The following is a 20,247-nucleotide window of genomic DNA, read 5'->3' on the forward strand; positions in this document are numbered from 1 at the left end:
ATAAGGTGTTCCCTTTGTTTTAGAAAATAATGTCATTTGGTTGAGTGAAAGTATCAGGAGAAATTATGTGAATAAATAAAATAATTTATCTTACATAATATTAAGGGATAATGTTTTTTTAATTCAATGAAATTAAGTTTCAATTCAATGAAATTACATTCTATTAAATCACTAAGAAGAAAACTACTTTATTTACAAGACTTCTCAAGTTATCCTGAAATTTAGAAATCAATATATACTCACACTGCTGGCTCAACGTGAAGTTTTCTAACTGGGTCTGAATCTCCTGGAGATAATGTGAGGAGACCCAGAGGAAGAGGACTGAATGGCTCCTTTTACTGGGGTCATCATCCTTACTTTTCCACAACCCAAATCTCTTCAAGTGTGTGGTGTCCACCAGCAATAAAACCTCATTCAGGGAAGCTAAACAAATAAAACAGAACAAATTAATAAATTAATCTACTTAGGAATACAGCACTTATGCACTATCTAACTCTAATATACTAGATTTTCAAAAAGAATTATTTACCAATTTTTTCAAAAATATCACCAATATTATCAGAGTAAAAAAGATCATTTTGCAATTAGAAAGGACCAAATAATTATTAAATGGTAATTAAATGTAGCAATTTAGTCTTTCACATTATATGATCTCAGTTACATCCAGGAACAGAAAATATAAAACTAAATTTCCACAGCATAAAAACCCTTGTCCAGAGAGATTTCTTACTAAGAGTTCCAATAACACTAGCAAAAGGGGGGGTGGGGAGGGGAATAGACTATCTTACCAATGCAGAAAAGTAATAATATAACTTGGAAGATTATGTATTTCTGTATTAGTCAATACTATCAACCAAGCCTCTAAATGCTATCCACAAGCCAATTTATGCCCATCTTTCTTCTCCCAAAACATCTGTATTCTACTACACAGATTAGCCACTATCAAACGATTTTCAAGAATACTATGAGCTTCTGAGTGGTCTAAGATTTTCTCTTTCTTTCTTTCTTTCTTTCTTTCTTTCTTTCTTTCTTTCTTTCTTTCTTTCTTTCTTCTTTTCTTTCTTTCTTCTTTCTTTCTTTCTTTCTCTCTCTCTCTCTCTCTCTCTCTCTCTCTCTCTCTCTCTCTTTCTTTCTTTCTTTCTTTCTTTCTTTCCTTCCCTCCCTCCCTCCCTCCCTCCCTGCCTTCCTTACCTACCTACCTACCTACCTACCTACCTACCTACCTACATATCTTTATCGATTTCAGAGAGAGGAAGGGAGAGGGAGAGAGAGATAGAAACATCGATGATAAGAGAGTCGTCATTGATCAGCTGCCTCCTGCACACCCCCAATTGGGGATTGAGCCCACAACCCGGGCATGTGCCCTGACCAGGAATATGAACCGCAATCTCCCAGATCCTAGGTCAATGCTCAACCACTGAGCCACACCCGGCCAGGCTAAGATTATGTTTCTTTTAAAATTCTTACAGGTTTTACGTTTCAAAACTTCTAGGTAATCACTTTGAATTATCACTCTTCCTCCCTCTTAGTGAGCTAAAAGAATCTCCTCTGAGGACCTTTTTTTTTTTTAATTCAAAGAAATATATAAAACTGGTATAAAGAAGTCCTAAAGGTCATCTGGTACAACTTTAAGAAAACAAGCAGCTAAACTAGGAATATAAGTATCAGCTAAGTATAAACCCAAGATGGGTACTGACTTGAAACACATTTCTTAGCACTCCTCCCCTCATTATCTCCTGGCACCTTGCTACTCAAAATGCAGTTCTCAGTCTCTGACATTGGCATCACCCGGGAGCCTGCAGAAATACAGAAAATCAGCTCCCTGCCTTGATCTACTGAATCAGAATCTTCAGTTTAACCAAAAAACCCCAGCTGATTCATATTAACATTAAAGTTTGAAAGGATTTCACAATAAACATTCAAATACTTATTAACTAGTATCTTCATGTTCCAATTCTTTCACATTTCCTCCTCTCCTTCCCTTATTCATTTCTCCAAAGTCTTTTTCTTGTTCCCTTTCTGTATTTCTTCCTGTTTATCCTCGGTGCCTGTCTGCATGCCTACCAGCCTTCCTTTCCTCTCTTCCTATCCTGTCCTATCCTACACTATGTCCCCTCTTTCTTTTACTACTTACTGGCTCCTTTCAATAGACTATCAATCAATCAATCAATCACCTATCTGTGGCTCTATCCATATTTTATATACCTACCTACCTAATCTTCCTATATACCTGTCATCCATGCATCTTATATTTTACTGTAATATTTTAACTGACTTATTAGATTTCTTTCCCCACTGCCCCAAACTGTTTCATTTTCTTACTAGCTCTTCCTTTTCACACCCTTGTCTCTCACACTCACCCTCTTTCTTTCTCTTTTATATTTTACTCCTTCCTACACACTCCTCAGTTAAACTTCTCTTTCTTCCCTCCCACTTCCTCCCTTGATACCTTTCCCCTTCCTTCCTTCCTTCTTTCCTTCCTTCCTTCCTTCCCTTCCTTCTTTCATAGCCTTTTTCCTGTATCCTTCTGCACCCCGTTTCATTCCACTTTTCTTTCTGTTCCTAGCCTGCCTTGCCTGTGCCCTGTGCCTGTCTGCCTTTTCTTTTTTCCTCTTTCCTTCCTGACTTCATTCCTTCCTCCCTCCATTCCTTCATCCCTTTATCTCTCCCTTCCTCTTTCCCTCTTCCATTCCTCCCTCTCTCCCTCTCTCCCTTCCCTCCTTCCATTCTTTTTTACTGGTTCTCTCTTAACCCCTATGCAAAACCATTTGACCTGTTTGTACACATTAAAAATTTTCCTTATGCTTCTTTCCTTACAGTTCTGATTTCTTCCCTTCTTATATACCAAAACTCTTCTTGCTATCAAAACATTATTTCTGTTAAACCCAAGAAATTATCGTGAGTCCCTTAATATTACTTGACTTGAAGTCATTAAAACAATAGTATACTATTTTCAGTATCTTAAAACATTTTAGCTGCTTTTGAAGCTGCTAAAAAAAAAAAAGTGTTAGACTGAAAAACATTATTAACATTGGTTTTACTTAAATTCTATATTGGAAGAAAAAATTATGGAAAACTTGCTGCAGAAAGATTTCAGAATTTTTGCTAGTTATTTTATACTCCGAATTATAGTGAAAAGGTCGTAAGACAATATCTTACCTTGAAATGGGATTCTAACATACTTCGGCGTGAACTAAAGGAAAAATACAAAAGTAAAAACTGAGTAACCACTCGAAATGTTGTTACTACTCCAAGTTTTCAAAATTTTTTTCCTTTTCAAACCACAAGTACATATTCAAATTCTACACTAAAAGTGCTCAAGACTTTTTATCAGTAAACCAAGAATATGTTTCAGTATAATTACTTCATTTTATGAAGGTTTAAGAACCCTATACAAGCGTTATTTACAATAGCCACAATTTGGATGCAGCCCAAGTGTCCATCAGTAGATGAGTGGATAAAAAAGCTTTGGTACATTTACACAGTGGAATACTACTCAGCCGTAAAAAAGAAGGAAATCTTATCCTATGGAACAAGCATGGATGGACCTGGAGAGTATTATGCTAAGTGAAATAAGACAGAGAAAGACAAGATGCCATATGATTCAATTTATATGTGGAATAAAGTTAGGATCCCATTTCAAAATAAACTAACAAACAAAATAGAAACAGACTCATAGATACAGAAAACAGACTGTTGGCTGTTAGAGGGGCGGGGGGAAAGGGTAGGTGAAAAAGGTGAAGGGATTAAACAAAAAAAAATCCTCACAGACAGAAAATAATATTACCAGAGAGAAAGGGGTGGGGAGTGGTGCGGAGGTAGGAGAGAGGAAAGGGGGGTAAATGGTGATGGAAGGAGACTTGATTTGGGGTGGTGAACACACAATACAATATACAGACACTGTAGTATAGAATTGTACCCCTGAAACCTATATAATTTTATTAACCAATGTCATCCTAATAAGTTCAATAAAAAAAGAACCATGTGCAAATAATTTAATTCTCAATATGCTCATTCTAAAAAAAAAAAAATAAGAGTTTACTTAATATATTTTTGAAAAATGTTTCCTGAGTTTTAAAGAAGAAATAAGACAAAGTCCAAAAGAAACTGCCAAGAGATATCACTGCCTTTGGTAAATTAACTAACCACAAAACAGGGTTTGATTCTTGGCTTTGTTGAAACTCCCAACATTCATCCTTCTTTGTTCCATATTACAAATTTCCTTATGTTGCTCCTTCTGCCAGGACACTAATTTTCTCTAGGTACCACTTGCATATATCTGACCTCCTTAAGTGTTGCTATTATTATAATAAACTCTCTAGAGTTGTAGAGCACCTAGATCTTACATGTATCATCTAAAATAGGCTTGTGCTTTGACATGTGCTTTTCCATTAATGCCAAATGAATTCGTGGTTATTAATTTATTTTTTAGTTAGGTGTCTCTTTTAAGCAACCCATTTATGAAATTGTTGACCAAATCTGTGAGCACAAAATAAAACTGAACATGGTCTTGATACATGGGTGCCTAATTTAAATGTCAACAGAGTTCCAAATAAATAAAAAACAATGTTCAGTGAAATCGCAGGCTTAGTGTGACTCCATTTCTTTTGCCAATTTAAAAATTATTTCATATTGTAGCTTCACAAATATAAATCTCGTATTTCATAGTATAAGTTAGGCACTAAATCAAAATTCAAGCAAAATGGTATGAGTTAAAAGCTGAGCTTGGGGTTCAAATCCTGCTTCTATTATCTATACCACTTAAATAAATAGCAAGTACATAAACTTAGGTAACTTACTAAACTTCTCTCAGCTTTAAATAAGACCCTCAATCAAGGGGAACTATTAGACACTAGCATCTAAGTATGTTATCTAGTTTAATTTAATCAAATTCACCTTATATTTCTGTCACTTTCACACAACTGCTTATATATAGGGTGTCCAAAAACAATGTATACACACACTTTAAATAATTGTAAAGGCAGTGTTTATTAAAATACATTTCATTTTCAAAATTGAGCTATCAGTGTGTATACATTTGGGGGGAGACACCCTGAATTTGGTGTATATTTTCCATTGTGAAATTCTTTCTGATGTGTTTCACTGGATCTTTAACCTCATAAAATATATCTTACCAAATGAAAATAACTAGTTATAGAAAATAAATATATGAGTGGTTTGCTTTTAAATTTTTATAGTTATTACTACAAAATTATGAGCTAGAAATAGTGCCATTTGTGTATCTTTGGCCTCTACTTTCTACATTATTCTCTCTTTTTTTTTCCACTGTTAAGTATTCTTGTTCTATCAAACCTTTTATCTTGGCAAGGATCTGATACTCATTTATACCTTTGTATGATGATTAAGCCAAATATGTAACCTCTCGTAAAGGCAAAGCCCTACTCCCAGCAAAAATTTAATCCTCATTTGAGAAAATAAGATGTTTTTGTGGCAATAAGGTAAACCCAGTTCTCTGAATTCATTTCACATCTATTTAAACTTAAGAATAAAGCTGAACATAAAGAGCTATTTTATAATGTCTTACAACAGCCAGTAGAGTTCTCTGAACATAACAGGTACTTAATACACATTTTCCAACTATTGACAAAGTTGAGATCTAAACATGAAATGTTTACATCTACTGCAGCATTCTCTACACCAGCAATTTTCAACCGGTTTGGCACAAGAATTTTTAAAACATGCAATACCTGACTATTTAGTCAGGAGCACTGACCTCTTTTTTCTTATTAGACTGTCAAACAAACAAAAATGCCAACAGCCACCACAACAATAGCCATCTGGTGTGAATGCCCTGTCTTGAACCATAAATATATAGGTCATATGATAGAGTTGCATCTTATTGGCACAATAAGGCTGCATCTGATTGGTTAATTCTTGGTACCAGAAATCCTTATATACAAGTATAGGCACCTGATTTTTTTTAAAAAGTCACTTTGGAGCAAAAGGGGTAGGTTACTTTTGTTTGTTTGTTTTTGGTAAGTCAATCAAAATTATACCTTTTTTTCTTTGGCAAAAATGTATTTTTTGGTGTGCCGCAGATTTTTAGTAATTAGTTTACGTATGCCATGAGATGAAAAAGGTGGAAAATCGCTGTTCAAGACTAAAAAAAGTAATAACAACTTATATGTCCAACTATAAAAAATGGCTCTAATTTATACAAGTTTACTACTATAGGCATTTTTCTAGCTCAGCTAAATTTTAACTATCATGAAGGTGAGAACAGTATTCCAATGTCTGCAACAGTACATAGTAGACACTTACTAAGCATTTGGAAAATGACTGAGTTTAATTCTCTAATATATTTACAAACCATCCAAAAAGAAGTTTTTTAATTTCTAAGTTACAGAGCATCATGGCCTTTGCCTAAAATAGAACATATATTAAAGTTAAGCTTTTTTATTTTTAATTTAATTATATTTTTGTCAATTTTTTAAATTGCTTATGCTCTCTGCATCATAACATAACTTTTAATTTTTGCAGAATTCCTGTCTTTGCTCACATGCACATATTTTACCTGCATATATTTGCTTTGATTTACTAAACCACTTTCTTATAATTAGACATTTAAGTTTTTTACCTTAATTATAAGAAGTGTTCCAACAAAGAGACAAATTTTTAAGACCTACTTTATGACATTTATTGAGTATTTGCAGTACCCTACTATTTGTAATAGCAAAATACTGGGAGAACTGAAATGCCCAACAGTCATGAACTAAAGGACAACCCAAGTATCCTAAAACAGGTACATGAGTTAAATTAGTTTAATATAATTATGGTGAGTTACAAAACAGTATGTATGTCATACCCTTTTGTTTTAAACATATATATCTAATATGAAGAATACAGAATGATATACACTTCAGAATCAGCGGCATTGTCTCTAGATAAGCAAGATTATAGGTGTTCTTTTCATTATTCCTTTATTCATTTGTAGTCTCTTTTGTTTGGTTTTGGTTTCTACCCATAATAAGTCCACCTGACTGTGTAATAATGTAATTAATACATTAATTAATGAAAATCCATTGTTGAATATTTAGTTTTATTTTCTTCCCCAGCTAATAAATTACTGTCATATGCTGAAGTTACCCAATTTTCTGCCATTACAAAGAACTCAACAGGAAATTGGTTAAACCTGAATTTAAAATAAAAAAGCAAAATGCAATTGGGGGGGGTGATAAAAAGTGAACAAAATTCCATAAAGAAAAAAAACTGTAAAATAACCCCAAGCATGCCAAAATCATTAATATCTGAAAACTAGTGATCAGGGAATATTAATTTTAAACTAAATTGTTCTTGTGCTTTCAATCAAAGTGATTTTATATCACAAGCTATCATTATTTGTAGTTCACAGGATTTGTTGCAGCTGTACACAATGTTTACTCTATTGGGATTAGGTCTTCCCCCACATTGTCACCAAGTAAACATCTACTTTATGTTTTAAATCTTCCACTGTCTTCTCTGTGTAGCTTTCCCTGATTCCTCCAGACAGATACAGGTACTCATTCCCACATGTACCCTTTTTGTACATATTCCATTGTACATTTTACCGTAACATAAGTATTTAAGTGTCTGTTGCTTCCATTACACTACAAGGTCCTTGAAAGCACAGACCATGTCTTACCATTTTTATATTCCCTGCCCTATTCCTAACACAGTGAAAACATTAATAAAACTTCTGGGAAAATATCTGTGTTATAATCTGATGTAGTCAATTCAGTTCAACTGAAGTTTTAGGGCCTACTTAAGTTTCAGCCACTTATGGAAGGATAAAAGAGAACCAAAGCATGGCTCTTTACCACAAGATGCTTAAAGGCTAATAGAGAGGTTCAGGCAAGAATATAAACAATTATAAACACATAAAATAAATATTACAACAGATGTCCAAAGATGTCCAAAGTGCTGTAAGTACACAGTACAGGGAGAAGTTAATTCTGGCTAGGAAGGGGAAATCAAAAAAGGATTCCTGGAAGAGGAAATATTTCAGATAAGCTCTAATTAGATTTCTTGTTTGTGCTCCCCACTGCAACTTTAATAAAAATGTACTTTCCCACCAAATTAGTTTTAGAGCCCAAAGAATATCAATACATAGTTTTTATACAAGATTTTCAGTAGAGTAATCAGATCAGAAATATAATTTTAGGACAGTCCCCTGTGACTTTAGGAATCCCCTTCCAATTAAAGACATGTATGTATAATGATAAAGTATGTACAATGATATATTTAAAGTTTCCCATATAAAATTATTCTGTTCTATTTTCATTTGCACTAAAAAAAAGAAGACAATCTGAAATGCCTTGTCCAAGATCCAAAACTAAAAAAAAATAAAATAAAATAAAAAATTTAATATACTTACAGTAACACAACCTTTAGAAGCTCCTTTTATTTTACCAATATAAATAGAAGTAAATATAAAATCCAGTTGTAGATCCATCTCGTTACTAGGTATAATACAGGAAATGTTTTCTACAGCAGGACATGATTCAGATGAAGCCTAACAAGGAATAAATTATAAAATGCTTATAACCCTAAGTATTATATAAATGCTGACAATGATTTTCCAAAGTCAAATACTCCTTTAAATTACTGAAACTGAAGAATATTATACTGTTCTTACTGTAAGGAAATAATTATCTAGATTATTTTTTCTTAAAAAGTACATGAATTAGCCCTGGCCAGTGTGGCTCAGTTGGTTGACTGCTGTTTTGTGCACCAAAAGTTCACCAGTTCAATTCCTAGTCAGGGCACATGCCCAGGATGCAGGTTACATCCCCAGTTTGGGTGAGTGGGGGAGGCAGTCGATTAGTGTTTCTCTCTCTCTCCCCCTCTCCCTTCCTCTCTCTCTAAAATCAATAAAAACACTTTTTTTTAAGTACACAATTTACCTTGAGAAAATCAGTCAAATCCTAAATTAATCCCATAGGTCTAAGCCCTTGAAATTATCTTCCTCTGTATCAAAGCCATGATTTCAAACTCGATATACCCTTTATTCATTTTTAACTCAACAGAAGTAAATTAAGATGTATATAGTGTTTTAGTTTAAAATGAATTTTTAAATATATTCTCTCTTTTAATCACCATAACCACTTTATGAGGTAGTTATTTTTTTCCATTTCTTAAATTAATAGATGTTTGGACTGGTTAAGTGACTTGACAAGGTAATGCAGTTAGTAAAAAGCAAAGCTAAGACAAATTCATGTCTCTATCTCTAAGTCAAGGGTTATTACAACCACATAAAATTGCTTCCATAAACCAAGATGATGCTCTTAGTACTAAGAGTTTAGTGAGCAATGAAAGGAAGTGTCTAAAAACCATCTGTTACATGAAATCTGTTTTACTATACGCTTTATGTCTGAGGATAGCCAACCAGTTGGCTAAAACCTCAAAATTCATACCACTTCCACACAACTACACAACTCTGCTTTAAATTACAATAGACAACCAGGCAGTATCAGCAGGAGCTGTGGCTACACCCTCTCCTGAGTTTTACACTGCTTTGAAATGACTTTTTCAGCTCCCTATCTGCCTAGCCTTCGCACAGTATCCCTCTTTACCCCTAACGTCACAAGTAACCAAATAAATTATCACTAGAGCAATTACACATGTGCACTACCTTTCCACCTACTGCTAGAAAATGTGATTAGTCCCCATCTGAAACGTACACAGTACTCACTATTTTTAACCCAGTTCACAATGGCATTTACCTGCTTGGATGGAATTTCTTTGTCATTCTCATATTTTATTGTTTATTATACTGTTCTTACCCCCTACATAAAAAGGGGAAGCAAAAACTACAAGGTTGCTCTAATCACTTGATCAGAGTCAGAGAACTCTCTGTGTTTAAGTGATAAAAGTACAAGATAGAATAGAAATAATTTCTTATTGGGCCTCACATTTTGCACAGACTAACTGCCTCCTAAAAATAAGCAAACCATGTTTCTCATAATTTCATTTAAAACTGGAAACAAGGGAGAATGTGGAGATGTTCTGGTATTTGGCCTTATAGATCTTGGCAAGTCTCCACATTATTTGTTGTTTGGTTCTGACCATATTCTGTCAGTTCTGCAAGATATGTTATTTTCTTTTAATTTTTTATTTACTGATTGATTTTACTTTTTTTTTTTCATCCTCACCCGAGGATATTTTTTCCATTACTTTTCAGAGAGAGTGGAAGGGGGAGAGAGAGAGAGAAACATCGATGTGAGAAAGACATATAGATTTGTTGCCTCCCGCACGCACCCCGACCAGGGCCAGGGATCAAGCCTGCAACCGACGTATGCGCCCTTGACCAGAACTGAACCCAGACCCTTCAGTCCACGGGCTGAAGCTCTAACCTCTGAAGCAAACAGGCTAGGGCTTTATTGACTGATTTTAGAGAGAAAGAGGCAGAGAGCGAGAGACATAAATTTGTTAATCCATTTATTTATGCATTCCTTGGTTGCTTCTTGCATGTGCCCTGTCCAGGATCAACCTTGGCATATCTGGATGACACTCTAACCAACTGAGCTACCTGGCCAGGACCTGTTGTTTTCTTATAATATGATCACTTCATACTGCATTGTAAACTTATATGCTACCAAAGGAACTATAATAATTGACAAGTTTAAACTCATTATCAACAATGACAGTGTTTTAATTACAAATATAACTACGCCATCAAGTATGTTATGGTCCATCGGGCAAGAATGGTTACATTTTAACAAAAATTCAGAACACAGTTGCTAAGGTGATTTCTGTATGGAGTTCCTGATGCAACAGAAACACTGGTGAACCTAATCACATCAGACTGTTTTTGTAAAACTGACCAAATTCTTCCTCACACTCTACAGAATAGCAGCCTCTGACTTTACTTAAAAACAAACCAACAGAAGTTTACCATAATTCTGTACTGGTGGTCAATGATAATCATTTCTTAAAAATAACATATTCAGAAATTCATAATATGAACAAATACTGACAATAAATGACTTGAACCTTACTTTAGAGCTAGACTCTTCAAAATGCTATGTCAAAAACACAAGTGGCTGACATCAGACCAACAGAGACTACCATTTATTACGTCCTATAAGAATAAAGATACAAAGGACTTAACTGAAAAGTTTGTGACACTGTTCTAAATTCTTCATATGTTATTTCATTTAATACTCAAAATAATTTTGTGAAGTTGATGTCACTATCCTCATTTATCATAGGAGGAAACTCAGGCTTAAGGAAGTGACTTGCCCAAATGGCAAAGGCAGGATTTGAACACAGGTCTATATATCTCCAGAAGCCATGCTCTTTCCTCTATATTGTACTGCCTGAATAGCATGTGAGGAAAAGGAATAATTCCAAGTAATTATAGTATTACAAGACAAGATAAATACTGGAAACTTTAATTCTAGAAAAAGTTTTGATAAAGTACTTAATGCCTAATGAGAACCATTAAAAATATATACATTCAAGTAATAGAATATTTAGACTGAAAAAATATAAGTGACCGGAAAAAATGGTATAATCCTTTCATTTCAAAATTTAAAAAATTACGTATTTCTCTGAAACTAATATGAAAGCTGTCTCAAAATTCAAACCAGCCCCCTTTCCCCAGCTGCCAGTAAGGTGCTCGGTTCTTCCGAGGAAGCTAAGGCCGCGTTGGGGTGAGGTCCTCACTTCTTCCGGTGACTAGCACCACTCCGGGCAGTGCCCACCTGCTACTCGCCCACACCATGGCCTCGGTCTCAGAGCTCGCCTGTATCTACTCAGCCCTTATCCTGCACGACGAAGAGGTGACAGTGACAGAGGATAAGATCAGTGTCCTCATTAAAGCAGCTGGTGTAAACGTTGAACCTTCCTGGCCAGGCTTGTTTGCAAAGGCTCTGGCCAAGGTCGACATCGGGAGCCTCATCTGCAAGGTAGGGGCTGGTGGACCTGCCCCAGCAGGAGGCCCTGCCCCCTCCACCGCTGCTGCCCCAGCTGAGCAGAGAGTGGAAGCAAAGAAAGAAGAGTCGGAGGAGTCTGATGATGACACGGGCTTTGGTCTTTCTGACTAAACCTTTTGTAACACATTCAATAAAAGGCTGACCTCTGTAAAAAAAAAAAAAGAAAAAGAAGAAAATTCAAACCAAACAAATGTGCTGCCCAGCCAGCGTGGATTAGTGGTTGAGGAACTAGGAGGTCATGGTTCGATTCCTGGTCAGGGTACATGCCCAGATTGTGGGCTCAATCCCCAGTAAGGGGCGTGCAGGAGGCAGCCGGTCAATGACTCTCATCATTGATGTTTCTATCTCTCCCTTCCTCTCTCTGAAATCAATAAAAACATATTTTTTTTAAAAATAATAAATTTTAAAATGTATAATTTTTACTACAATATTCTCCTTGATGAAACAAAAAATAGTCATTAACCAATAGTCAATATTTCATTATTTATCCGTGAGAATGCAGAAATAAATTACCTGTACAGGCTCACATGTAATCAATGGTAGTTCTGACAATGCTGATTCAGAAATATTCTGATTTTCATTAGTGATGCCATGGTCTTGCTTAGATTGTAATTTAAGAATTTCTGAACTTTTATGTTCAATGGGTCCTTCTTCATCACTGGAAACAACAACTGAAAAGGAAAAAAAAATTTTTTTTAAATGTATCTCAATAATCACATAACAAAATTTTCTAATTCATGCAATATATCTTTAATAACCCCATTAAATTTAATCATCTAACTTTATTCAATTTAGAAACTGGCCTATCATTCATTCATTATCTGATTTATACTAGTTATGTGCAATGTTTCCAAATCAGCGCTACAATTTAGCAGCTACCCACAGGTTGAAGGATGAAGACATTTAAAAACATATCAAGCCATGAGAAGAGCTTAGGAACAAGTTCTAGTCCCAATAATATATTGTACCATCACTCTAAACTGTACTTTAAATTCTGTTACATTAATTGCTTCCAGGAGGGGGAAATGCATGGCTAGGGGAAGATGTGGAAGACTATTCATTGTACATCCTTTAGAACCTTTTATGTACCATGTGACAACATCAAATACTAAAAAATTAATTAAATCAAAATTAACGACAATAATTAAATACCACTTACACTCTGTGTACTTCAGTTTCATCAACCAAATGACAGTAATAATGGCCCTTATGGAATCTTTTAAAATCTGATAAGATGAATTACAGTACATTAATTTTTTTAAAAATTACTTCTGCTTCTGAGTATTCCACTGTTTTTATCTAAATCAGTATTATAAACTTCAGTTCCCAAAACCCCAAGTTCTTTTTTCCCTAAAGTTAATATATCCCACAGTGATATCATAAATGGCTTACTGCCTTAGTTCAAGAGAAGAAATAAAATAACTAAGTATGGCAGAAAAAATTAAGAAGCTTTATAATCCTCCTGTTACTTACTTGTTTCAGCTGAGATCAATGGTTGGTTCCCTTCATTGTGGTCACTTAAAAGAGGCTTTTCCATTGTGTCCAACTTACTCTCATCCTTCTCAACCAGGGCAGAATTCCCCAAAGTATCAGTGAAAGTAGAGTTCTCAAAAGTTTCAGAGATTGAACATTCAGAGGTGCTTTTGGGAGCAGCATTCAAAGCCAACTCCTGACTATTAAGGTAGGATAGTTCAGTAAAATCACTTTCAATAGGTTCAGGTGTAATGTCTTCAAGCAGTTTTGAATCTTGATCACAGTTTTCACTTGGCTTTTCAAACTCAGAGGATACTGTTGAGTCATTTTCTTGTTCTTTCTGAACATAAATAAATGAATTAAAAAATTAGCATTTTTCAAATATGGTTATCATAATAAATTTTTAAAAAGTTTAAATTCCTAAAGTAAAAAATATTACATCATTTCTATAACTACAGGGATAGGAAATTACACAGTTGTACTACATTACTCTTGCCAGTGTCTCCCAAGTATAAAGACATAGAGTTTGGTATGTCCAAACTGATGGCTGAACAGTTTTTAAAAGGATAGGATGGTGAGACTCCCATATTTACAAGTGCTCAGATGGTCTTCCATGATCTAAGTCAACTTTAGAATGAAAGAAGTTGTTTTTTACAGTTTTATTTTACAAAAGAGGCCATATGACATCATGTGGCCAGTAATAAGAACAAAAAATTAAAAACTTAAACAGGTAACAATATAAAAAATTATGAAATCAGTCACTGCCTTCATATCTGTTACTGAATAAATCTAAATCATGTTTATAATTATAACTCAAAGATACTCAAAGTCCTGAAATGCCTTGTGAATCAAAGAAATAAAAAAGCTGTCTTCTTATATGTTTATTGTTACCCAATACTAAGTCTTTGAAAATAGGGAATGTATGCACTAAATATAGTGATTCTTTACTTACAAAAAATTCCCTAAACTCTAGATAAGAGAGGCTTAAAGAGTTCATAAGTAAATTACTACTGATAAAAAAAATCTGATAATAATTTTACAGAGCAAGTGAAAAAGAAATTAACTGGACAGTACAAATAGTGTTTGTTTAAAATAAGGGAAAAGAAAAAGAAAACAAGTCTGAAAGACATATACTGAAGTACTAAGTAAGGAGGAGTATCAAAAGAGGGGCGAACTTAATCTTTTTACTCATTCATAATATTTAAAACTTAACCTTTTTACTCATTCATAATATTTAAAACTTGTTCCAATAACTGTATTAACTGCAAAAAAAAGTTTCATTTAAATCATTTTTAAAAAATAAAAAAATAGACAAAGAAAAAGAAATCTGATGATAAAACCAGAAAGCCAGAAAAACATCATTTGGCCATGGTCAATTCATTTTTATCATAGCACAAATTATTTCAGGTGGCATCTAAATGCCTCTACTTACTGTCTGTTCTGCTGACTTATATAAAGAAGTAGAATTATGAGAATCAGGTAAATTACTTCTAAGCCTTTTCTTTCTCTTTCTGGAAATCAGAGTGGGTTCCATTTTTGTATGAGAACATGTGTCATTCTTGTTTCTGCTCCCCTCTTCAAGATGTTCAGAACCTCTACTTCCACTATTAAGGTCTTTAAAAACAAAGGAGATATAAACATAACCAAAAAGTACAGAAAGGATACCTTTTAGAAGAGCTCTCAGAAACATCATCAATTGCTATACCACTTCCAAAGTTAATTTTTAAAAGAAGTCCACTGTTAAATTCTCATACGGACGTGGTTGAATATAAAGATACTCTATTTTAAACTGCATACACAAAGTGAATGTTCATCGTACAATAAATATGAAGAAAATATGTAAAAAGGGAGTATTCGTTAGTAACCAAAGCAAAGCAACCAAACCATGTTTTACCTTTAGCTATAACTGCATTCAACTGTAAAACAAGAAAGAGGGGGGAAGTGGTCTTAATAAAATTTGGGAAATTCATGTCTTAAAACGTTTCGGTAATTCATTGTAATTTTATAAATTAGTTGTCTTTTTTAAGTGTAAGATTTTATATATATACATTTTGAAGTGAAAAGGGACAATAATTGGAAAGAGTAGAATAGTGATCACTATTCGTTCAAAAGGAGCCAAAATACCTTTCCTCAGCATCTGGCGGTGATATGTAATCATTCGCAAGGCTATCAATTTGCTTTAGTTAGTTTCTTCTTTTTAAAAATCAAGACACTGTCATTTGAAGTCCCTAATAAATCTACTACCCTACAGAGAAATAAGTGTTCCCTTTAATAAGAAAGCATTCTTTTGAAACCCTTGGCAATTATTATTAAAACTGCTTAGTATTTCAATTATCAAATGTATGTACTGTACAAAAATACCTTCCAATAGGTTATACCTAATAGAAAGTTATCCTGAATAATTTTGCTTCCTGAATCTGTATCATTCAAATACAAACTCAAAGTTTATGCACAGCAAATCCTAAACAGCTTCCTTGAACTCATAATTCATAATTCATGTAACACTAACTAGCCTGACCTCTCCACTCAAAGTTTCCTCAGTACTACCAACGATTCTTGCTCCTACTCTAGCTTCAGAGACACCTAATGACTAACATTCATATTATCTTTGTTGTTGCTTAAAGCACAGGCACTGGGACAGAAGTGAGGGCAAAAACTCCAAGACAGTCAACAGTCTCCCAATTTCCAAAGAAAATACTCGTTACTCCATCCCCCAGGAAAGCAAACTCCCCCCAAATCATCAATATAGTATTTTGAAAAGCACATTACATTTTATTTGTAACTTTGTAAACTGTAAAAGTAGTCAAATACAATTTCTACACATAAAAACTGTATCACATTAAAATTTCTAAACATAAACTCTGTGGCAAAAAGACTGATGAAAAGAAAGTGGCTTGAGAAAAACTCTACTATATAGGAATTTCCTTTAACTAGTTTATTATTTGCACATCTGCAAGACTATCTCATGGAAAACAGAAATAAATTTATTAGATAGAGCTAGACATTGTAAAAATAGGATTCTGCCCTAGCCAGTTTTGCTCAGTGGTTAGAGCATCAGCCTCGGACTGAAGGATCCTGGGTTGTTCGATTCTGGCCAAGGGCATGTACCTCGGCTACAGGCTCGATCCCCAGCTTCGGTCAGGTCATGTGCAGGAAGTGGCCAATCGATGTGTCTCTCTTACATCAATGTTTCTCTCTCTTTCTCTCTCTCTCTCTCTCCCCCCCCCCCCATACTCTCTCTGAAAAGCAATGGAAAAAATATCCTCCGGTGAGGATTAAAAAAATACATAAATAAAATAGGATTCTATTTGCATAATATATACAATTTAACTTGCAAATATTACTAGCATGTAAAATCAAAGAGATGAAAAATTCCTATAAACAAAAAAATATTTAATATTTTAAATGTATTATTTTCATAAAAGCAATTTCCACAAGGCAAACTTAATGTGCTACAAAATAATGGTACACCTGGAGTTTAATTCAGAATTCCCATTAATTTACAGCCTGCTGTTAAACAACTGGTATTAGACACAATTATTAATAGCATGAAAACATGCTGAGTTTTTTAAGTTTCAATACCTAATTTTCTTAAAATCACTTTACCTATGAGGAGCACCTTCAGGAATACTGAGAAAGTATAAAGCATTTATTTTATCATGCATTCTTTCCCTGCTGTAAATCTAAAATTCCACTGTGACTTTGTAGTACTAAAGGATACAACCAGAAAGCTTTTTATTCAACTATTCCTACTCTACCTAGAAAAGCAATGGAAAGTGAGGGCTTAATGCTGTCTTGATAGTATCTGAACTGAGCCCATTTGTACAAATACTTATATTTGATAACCAAAGGTAATTACTGCTGGGAAAAGCAATATTCATAAGAAAAGAAAGGTCTTTCATTATATGCAGACAGTACTTAGTAGCTAAATCAAAGATTATGACTACGGAGTCACAATGTTTTCTCTAAAGGTTGCCCTCCTAAGAGTTTCAGCTGGTTTCTTGTATACGTCAAAGCTATTAGTCTAGTATCCTTTTAAGTTTGCCTCTTCTATGAAAAAGCTACTAAAAATGTATAAATAGCTGTGTTTCAAAGGAAGTACAAAGAAATTTTGTATAGTGTCATTAAAGGACCATCTGTCTTATAAGTAATTTAAAAATCATTTAGAAGACAAGATACCTCACTAGTTTGAGCTATCAATAATCTAAGAGACCTCTGAAGATGTTAGTTTCACATCTGACTAATGCAGTAAATTGTTCTTGTGAAAAAATTTTTTTACTTTTAAGAGAAAAAAATTTTAATTCATTAGCCCTACATGCCAGGAGGCCCACAAAGAAGTTTCAGTAGGCTGGGATGTATTTACGTTTAAAAATGCTATAGTAACTGGTACTGGCACCCTCCCAGAGCTGAGAGAAATTCTACTGAATAAAGAATGTGCTTCACAGGAGGATAAGCAGTGGGAAACTAGTAACAGTAGTAAGGTCAGCACCAGTACCAACCCCAAACACAGTCATGCAAACACCAGTCAGAAAGAGCTAAACTGACATTCCAACTTTAGAGGTATGTGCCCTGCCCCAACAACAACAAAAAATACTCAAATTTACTTTCGGATTTAATAAACAGACCAAAAAGTAATGTACTACAGGATACAGATAGTAAATTTAGCCATTTTCTTTGATTTGCTAAAATAATCTCTTTATTTTCACATATCCTTTAAACATAAAATTAAATAGAGTTATTCATAAATTAAAAACTACTACAAATATGCCCTGGCTGGTGTGGCTCAGGTGGTTGGAGCATCATCCCATATACCAAAAGGTAGAGGAGTTCCATTCCTGGTCAGGGCACGTACCCAGTTTGCAGGTTCTGTCCCTGGTCAGGGCATGCACATGAGGAAACCAATCGATGTTTCTCTCTCTCTCAAAATCAATTTTTAAAAAATTATTACAAATGCAATACACAGAAATTCAAATGACAACAGTTTTCTAAGTTAACAAACCTTTAGACTGAGTATCAGACACTACAAGAGAAACGCCATCATCACCTCTTGTCTTTTCTTTGGTGTGTGCAGCCCGCTTTGAATAATTCTTATCTACTGTCTTACTTGGTTGAGAACCCCTGCAAAATAAAATAATATTACATTCAATTCTTTCAAAACCAAATAAATTTTGAAGCCACCTGGCATATATTCAAGAAAAAACTCAGTGAGTTAAAAATACAGTCCCATGCCCTGGCTGGTGTGGCTTTGTTGGTTGAGCGTCACCCCACACGTCAAAAGGCTGCCCATTCAATTCCCTGTCAGGGCACATGCCCAGGCTGTGGGCTCGATCCCTGGTGGGGGGGGAGCAGGAGGGAGCTGTCTGATGTTTCCCTCTCACATCGATGTTTCTCTCTCTCCCCCTCTCCCTTCCTCTCTCTCTAAAAGTCAATAAAAGCATATTTAAAAATACAGTCCCATGTAGAAGAGTATATAATCTGAACAGTAAAAATAAATAAATAAATAAACTAAGATTTGAGAAATGAGTTCTCATCCCTATTCTACCCTTAAGTTCTCCCTGTTTCTTTGGGGGGTGGGGGCACAAAGAAACATGGATTCTATACATGTAAAGTGAGCAAAAGAATAATACAAGTACTAAATACAACAAATAGGTCTAAAAAGTAAAAATTTCATGAACACAAACACATGATAACCACATCCATGTGTATTTAAAAAACTTAGTAAGTCAAAGGTAATTGTTAATATGCTTCAAGCATGGTTCACATATCAAAAGTACAAAATAAAGTTTGGAGTGTGGTAACAAATTTTACCTACAAAGGAAATAATTTTTTTTTCCCCCAGAGGAAATAATTTTAAATATAAGGTACCAGTTAAATACATAAAATATAAAGTTTTTTAAAAACAAATTTTGGAATGATGCACACAATGTCATACCTAAATACACCACTTTCAGTAATGGATAATCAAGACAAAATAACCAACAAGAAAACATTGGAATAGAGACATACATTAAATCAAAAGGGCCTGACATGCATTTATAGAGCATGCTGCTTCCAGCACCACCAAAATACACATTCTTCTCAAGTGCACATGAAACATTCACCAAGACAAATCATATGACAGGCCACAAAACATTCTCAGCAAATTTAAGAAGACTGAAATCAAACCAAGTATCTATTCCAACCACAATATTATGAATCAAGAAATCAATAACAGGAGGAAACTTGAAAATTCAAATATATGGAGATTAAACAATTTGATCCTGAACAAACAACTGGTCAAAGGGGAGGTCAAGAAATACCATGAAACAGCCCTGGTCTGTTTGCTCAGTGGTTAGAGCATCATCCCATAGACGGAAAGGTCTCAGGTTCTATTCCAGTCAAGGGTGCGTGCCTCAGTTGCAGGACCAATCCCTGGCCCACAGGGGAGGCAACCAATCGATATGTCTCTTGCGCATCAATGTTTCTCTCTCTCTCTCTCTCCCTCTCTCTCTCCCTTCCCCCCCTCTTCCACTCTCTCTGAAAAGCAAAGGAAAAAACATCCTCTGGTGAGGATTGGGAAAAAAAAATTATGAAACAAAGAAAAATAGAAGCACAACACATCAAAACCTATATAATGCTACAAAAGCAGTTCTAAGAGGGAAGTGCATAGTGATAAATGCCTACATTAAAAAACAAGAAAGAACTCCAATAAACAACCTCTCTTTACACCTTGAGAACCTGGGGGTAAAAAAGAACAAACAAAGCAGAAAAAAGAAAGCAATAAAAATCAGAGTAGAAATAAATAAAATAGAGATAAGAAAAACCATACAAAGGATCAACAAAACTAAGAACTGTTTTT

General features: G+C 34.5%; 1 protein-coding gene and 1 pseudogene across 14 annotated transcripts in view; one reads left to right on the plus strand and one right to left on the minus strand.

Annotated features, from left to right (window-relative positions):
• Positions 1-20,247, minus strand: part of SENP7 (SUMO specific peptidase 7) — a 106,814-nt gene that overhangs the window by 17,186 nt on the left and 69,381 nt on the right. For 8 of the 13 annotated variants that reach the window (XR_013998952.1, XM_081139269.1, XM_081139273.1 and 5 more), the window contains 8 exons: positions 18,409-18,527; positions 14,842-15,023; positions 13,410-13,749; positions 12,450-12,607; positions 8,375-8,512; positions 3,160-3,193; positions 1,698-1,796; positions 244-423 (listed from right to left, as the gene is read on the minus strand). Coding sequence is in view for 12 of the 13 variants with exons in the window: in XM_081139269.1 (XP_080995395.1) it covers positions 244-423; positions 1,698-1,796; positions 3,160-3,193; positions 8,375-8,512; positions 12,450-12,607; positions 13,410-13,749; positions 14,842-15,023; positions 18,409-18,527 (1,250 nt within the window). In the remaining variant the exon portion in view is untranslated. Of the gene's footprint in view, positions 1-243; positions 424-1,697; positions 1,797-3,159; positions 3,194-8,374; positions 8,513-12,449; positions 12,608-13,409; positions 13,750-14,841; positions 15,024-18,408; positions 18,528-20,247 lie in introns of those variants that run through there. The other 5 variants (XM_081139267.1, XM_081139274.1, XM_081139271.1 and 2 more) reach the window with 3 other exon arrangements.
• On the plus strand, positions 8,539-12,047 carry LOC308558099 (large ribosomal subunit protein P1 pseudogene; annotated as a pseudogene). The gene has a single exon. The product of its transcript is annotated as a large ribosomal subunit protein P1 pseudogene (transcript).

This window comes from Miniopterus schreibersii (assembly GCF_964146895.1).
Source record: "Miniopterus schreibersii genome assembly, chromosome: 5".
NCBI classification, from domain to species: domain Eukaryota; kingdom Metazoa; phylum Chordata; class Mammalia; order Chiroptera; family Miniopteridae; genus Miniopterus; species Miniopterus schreibersii.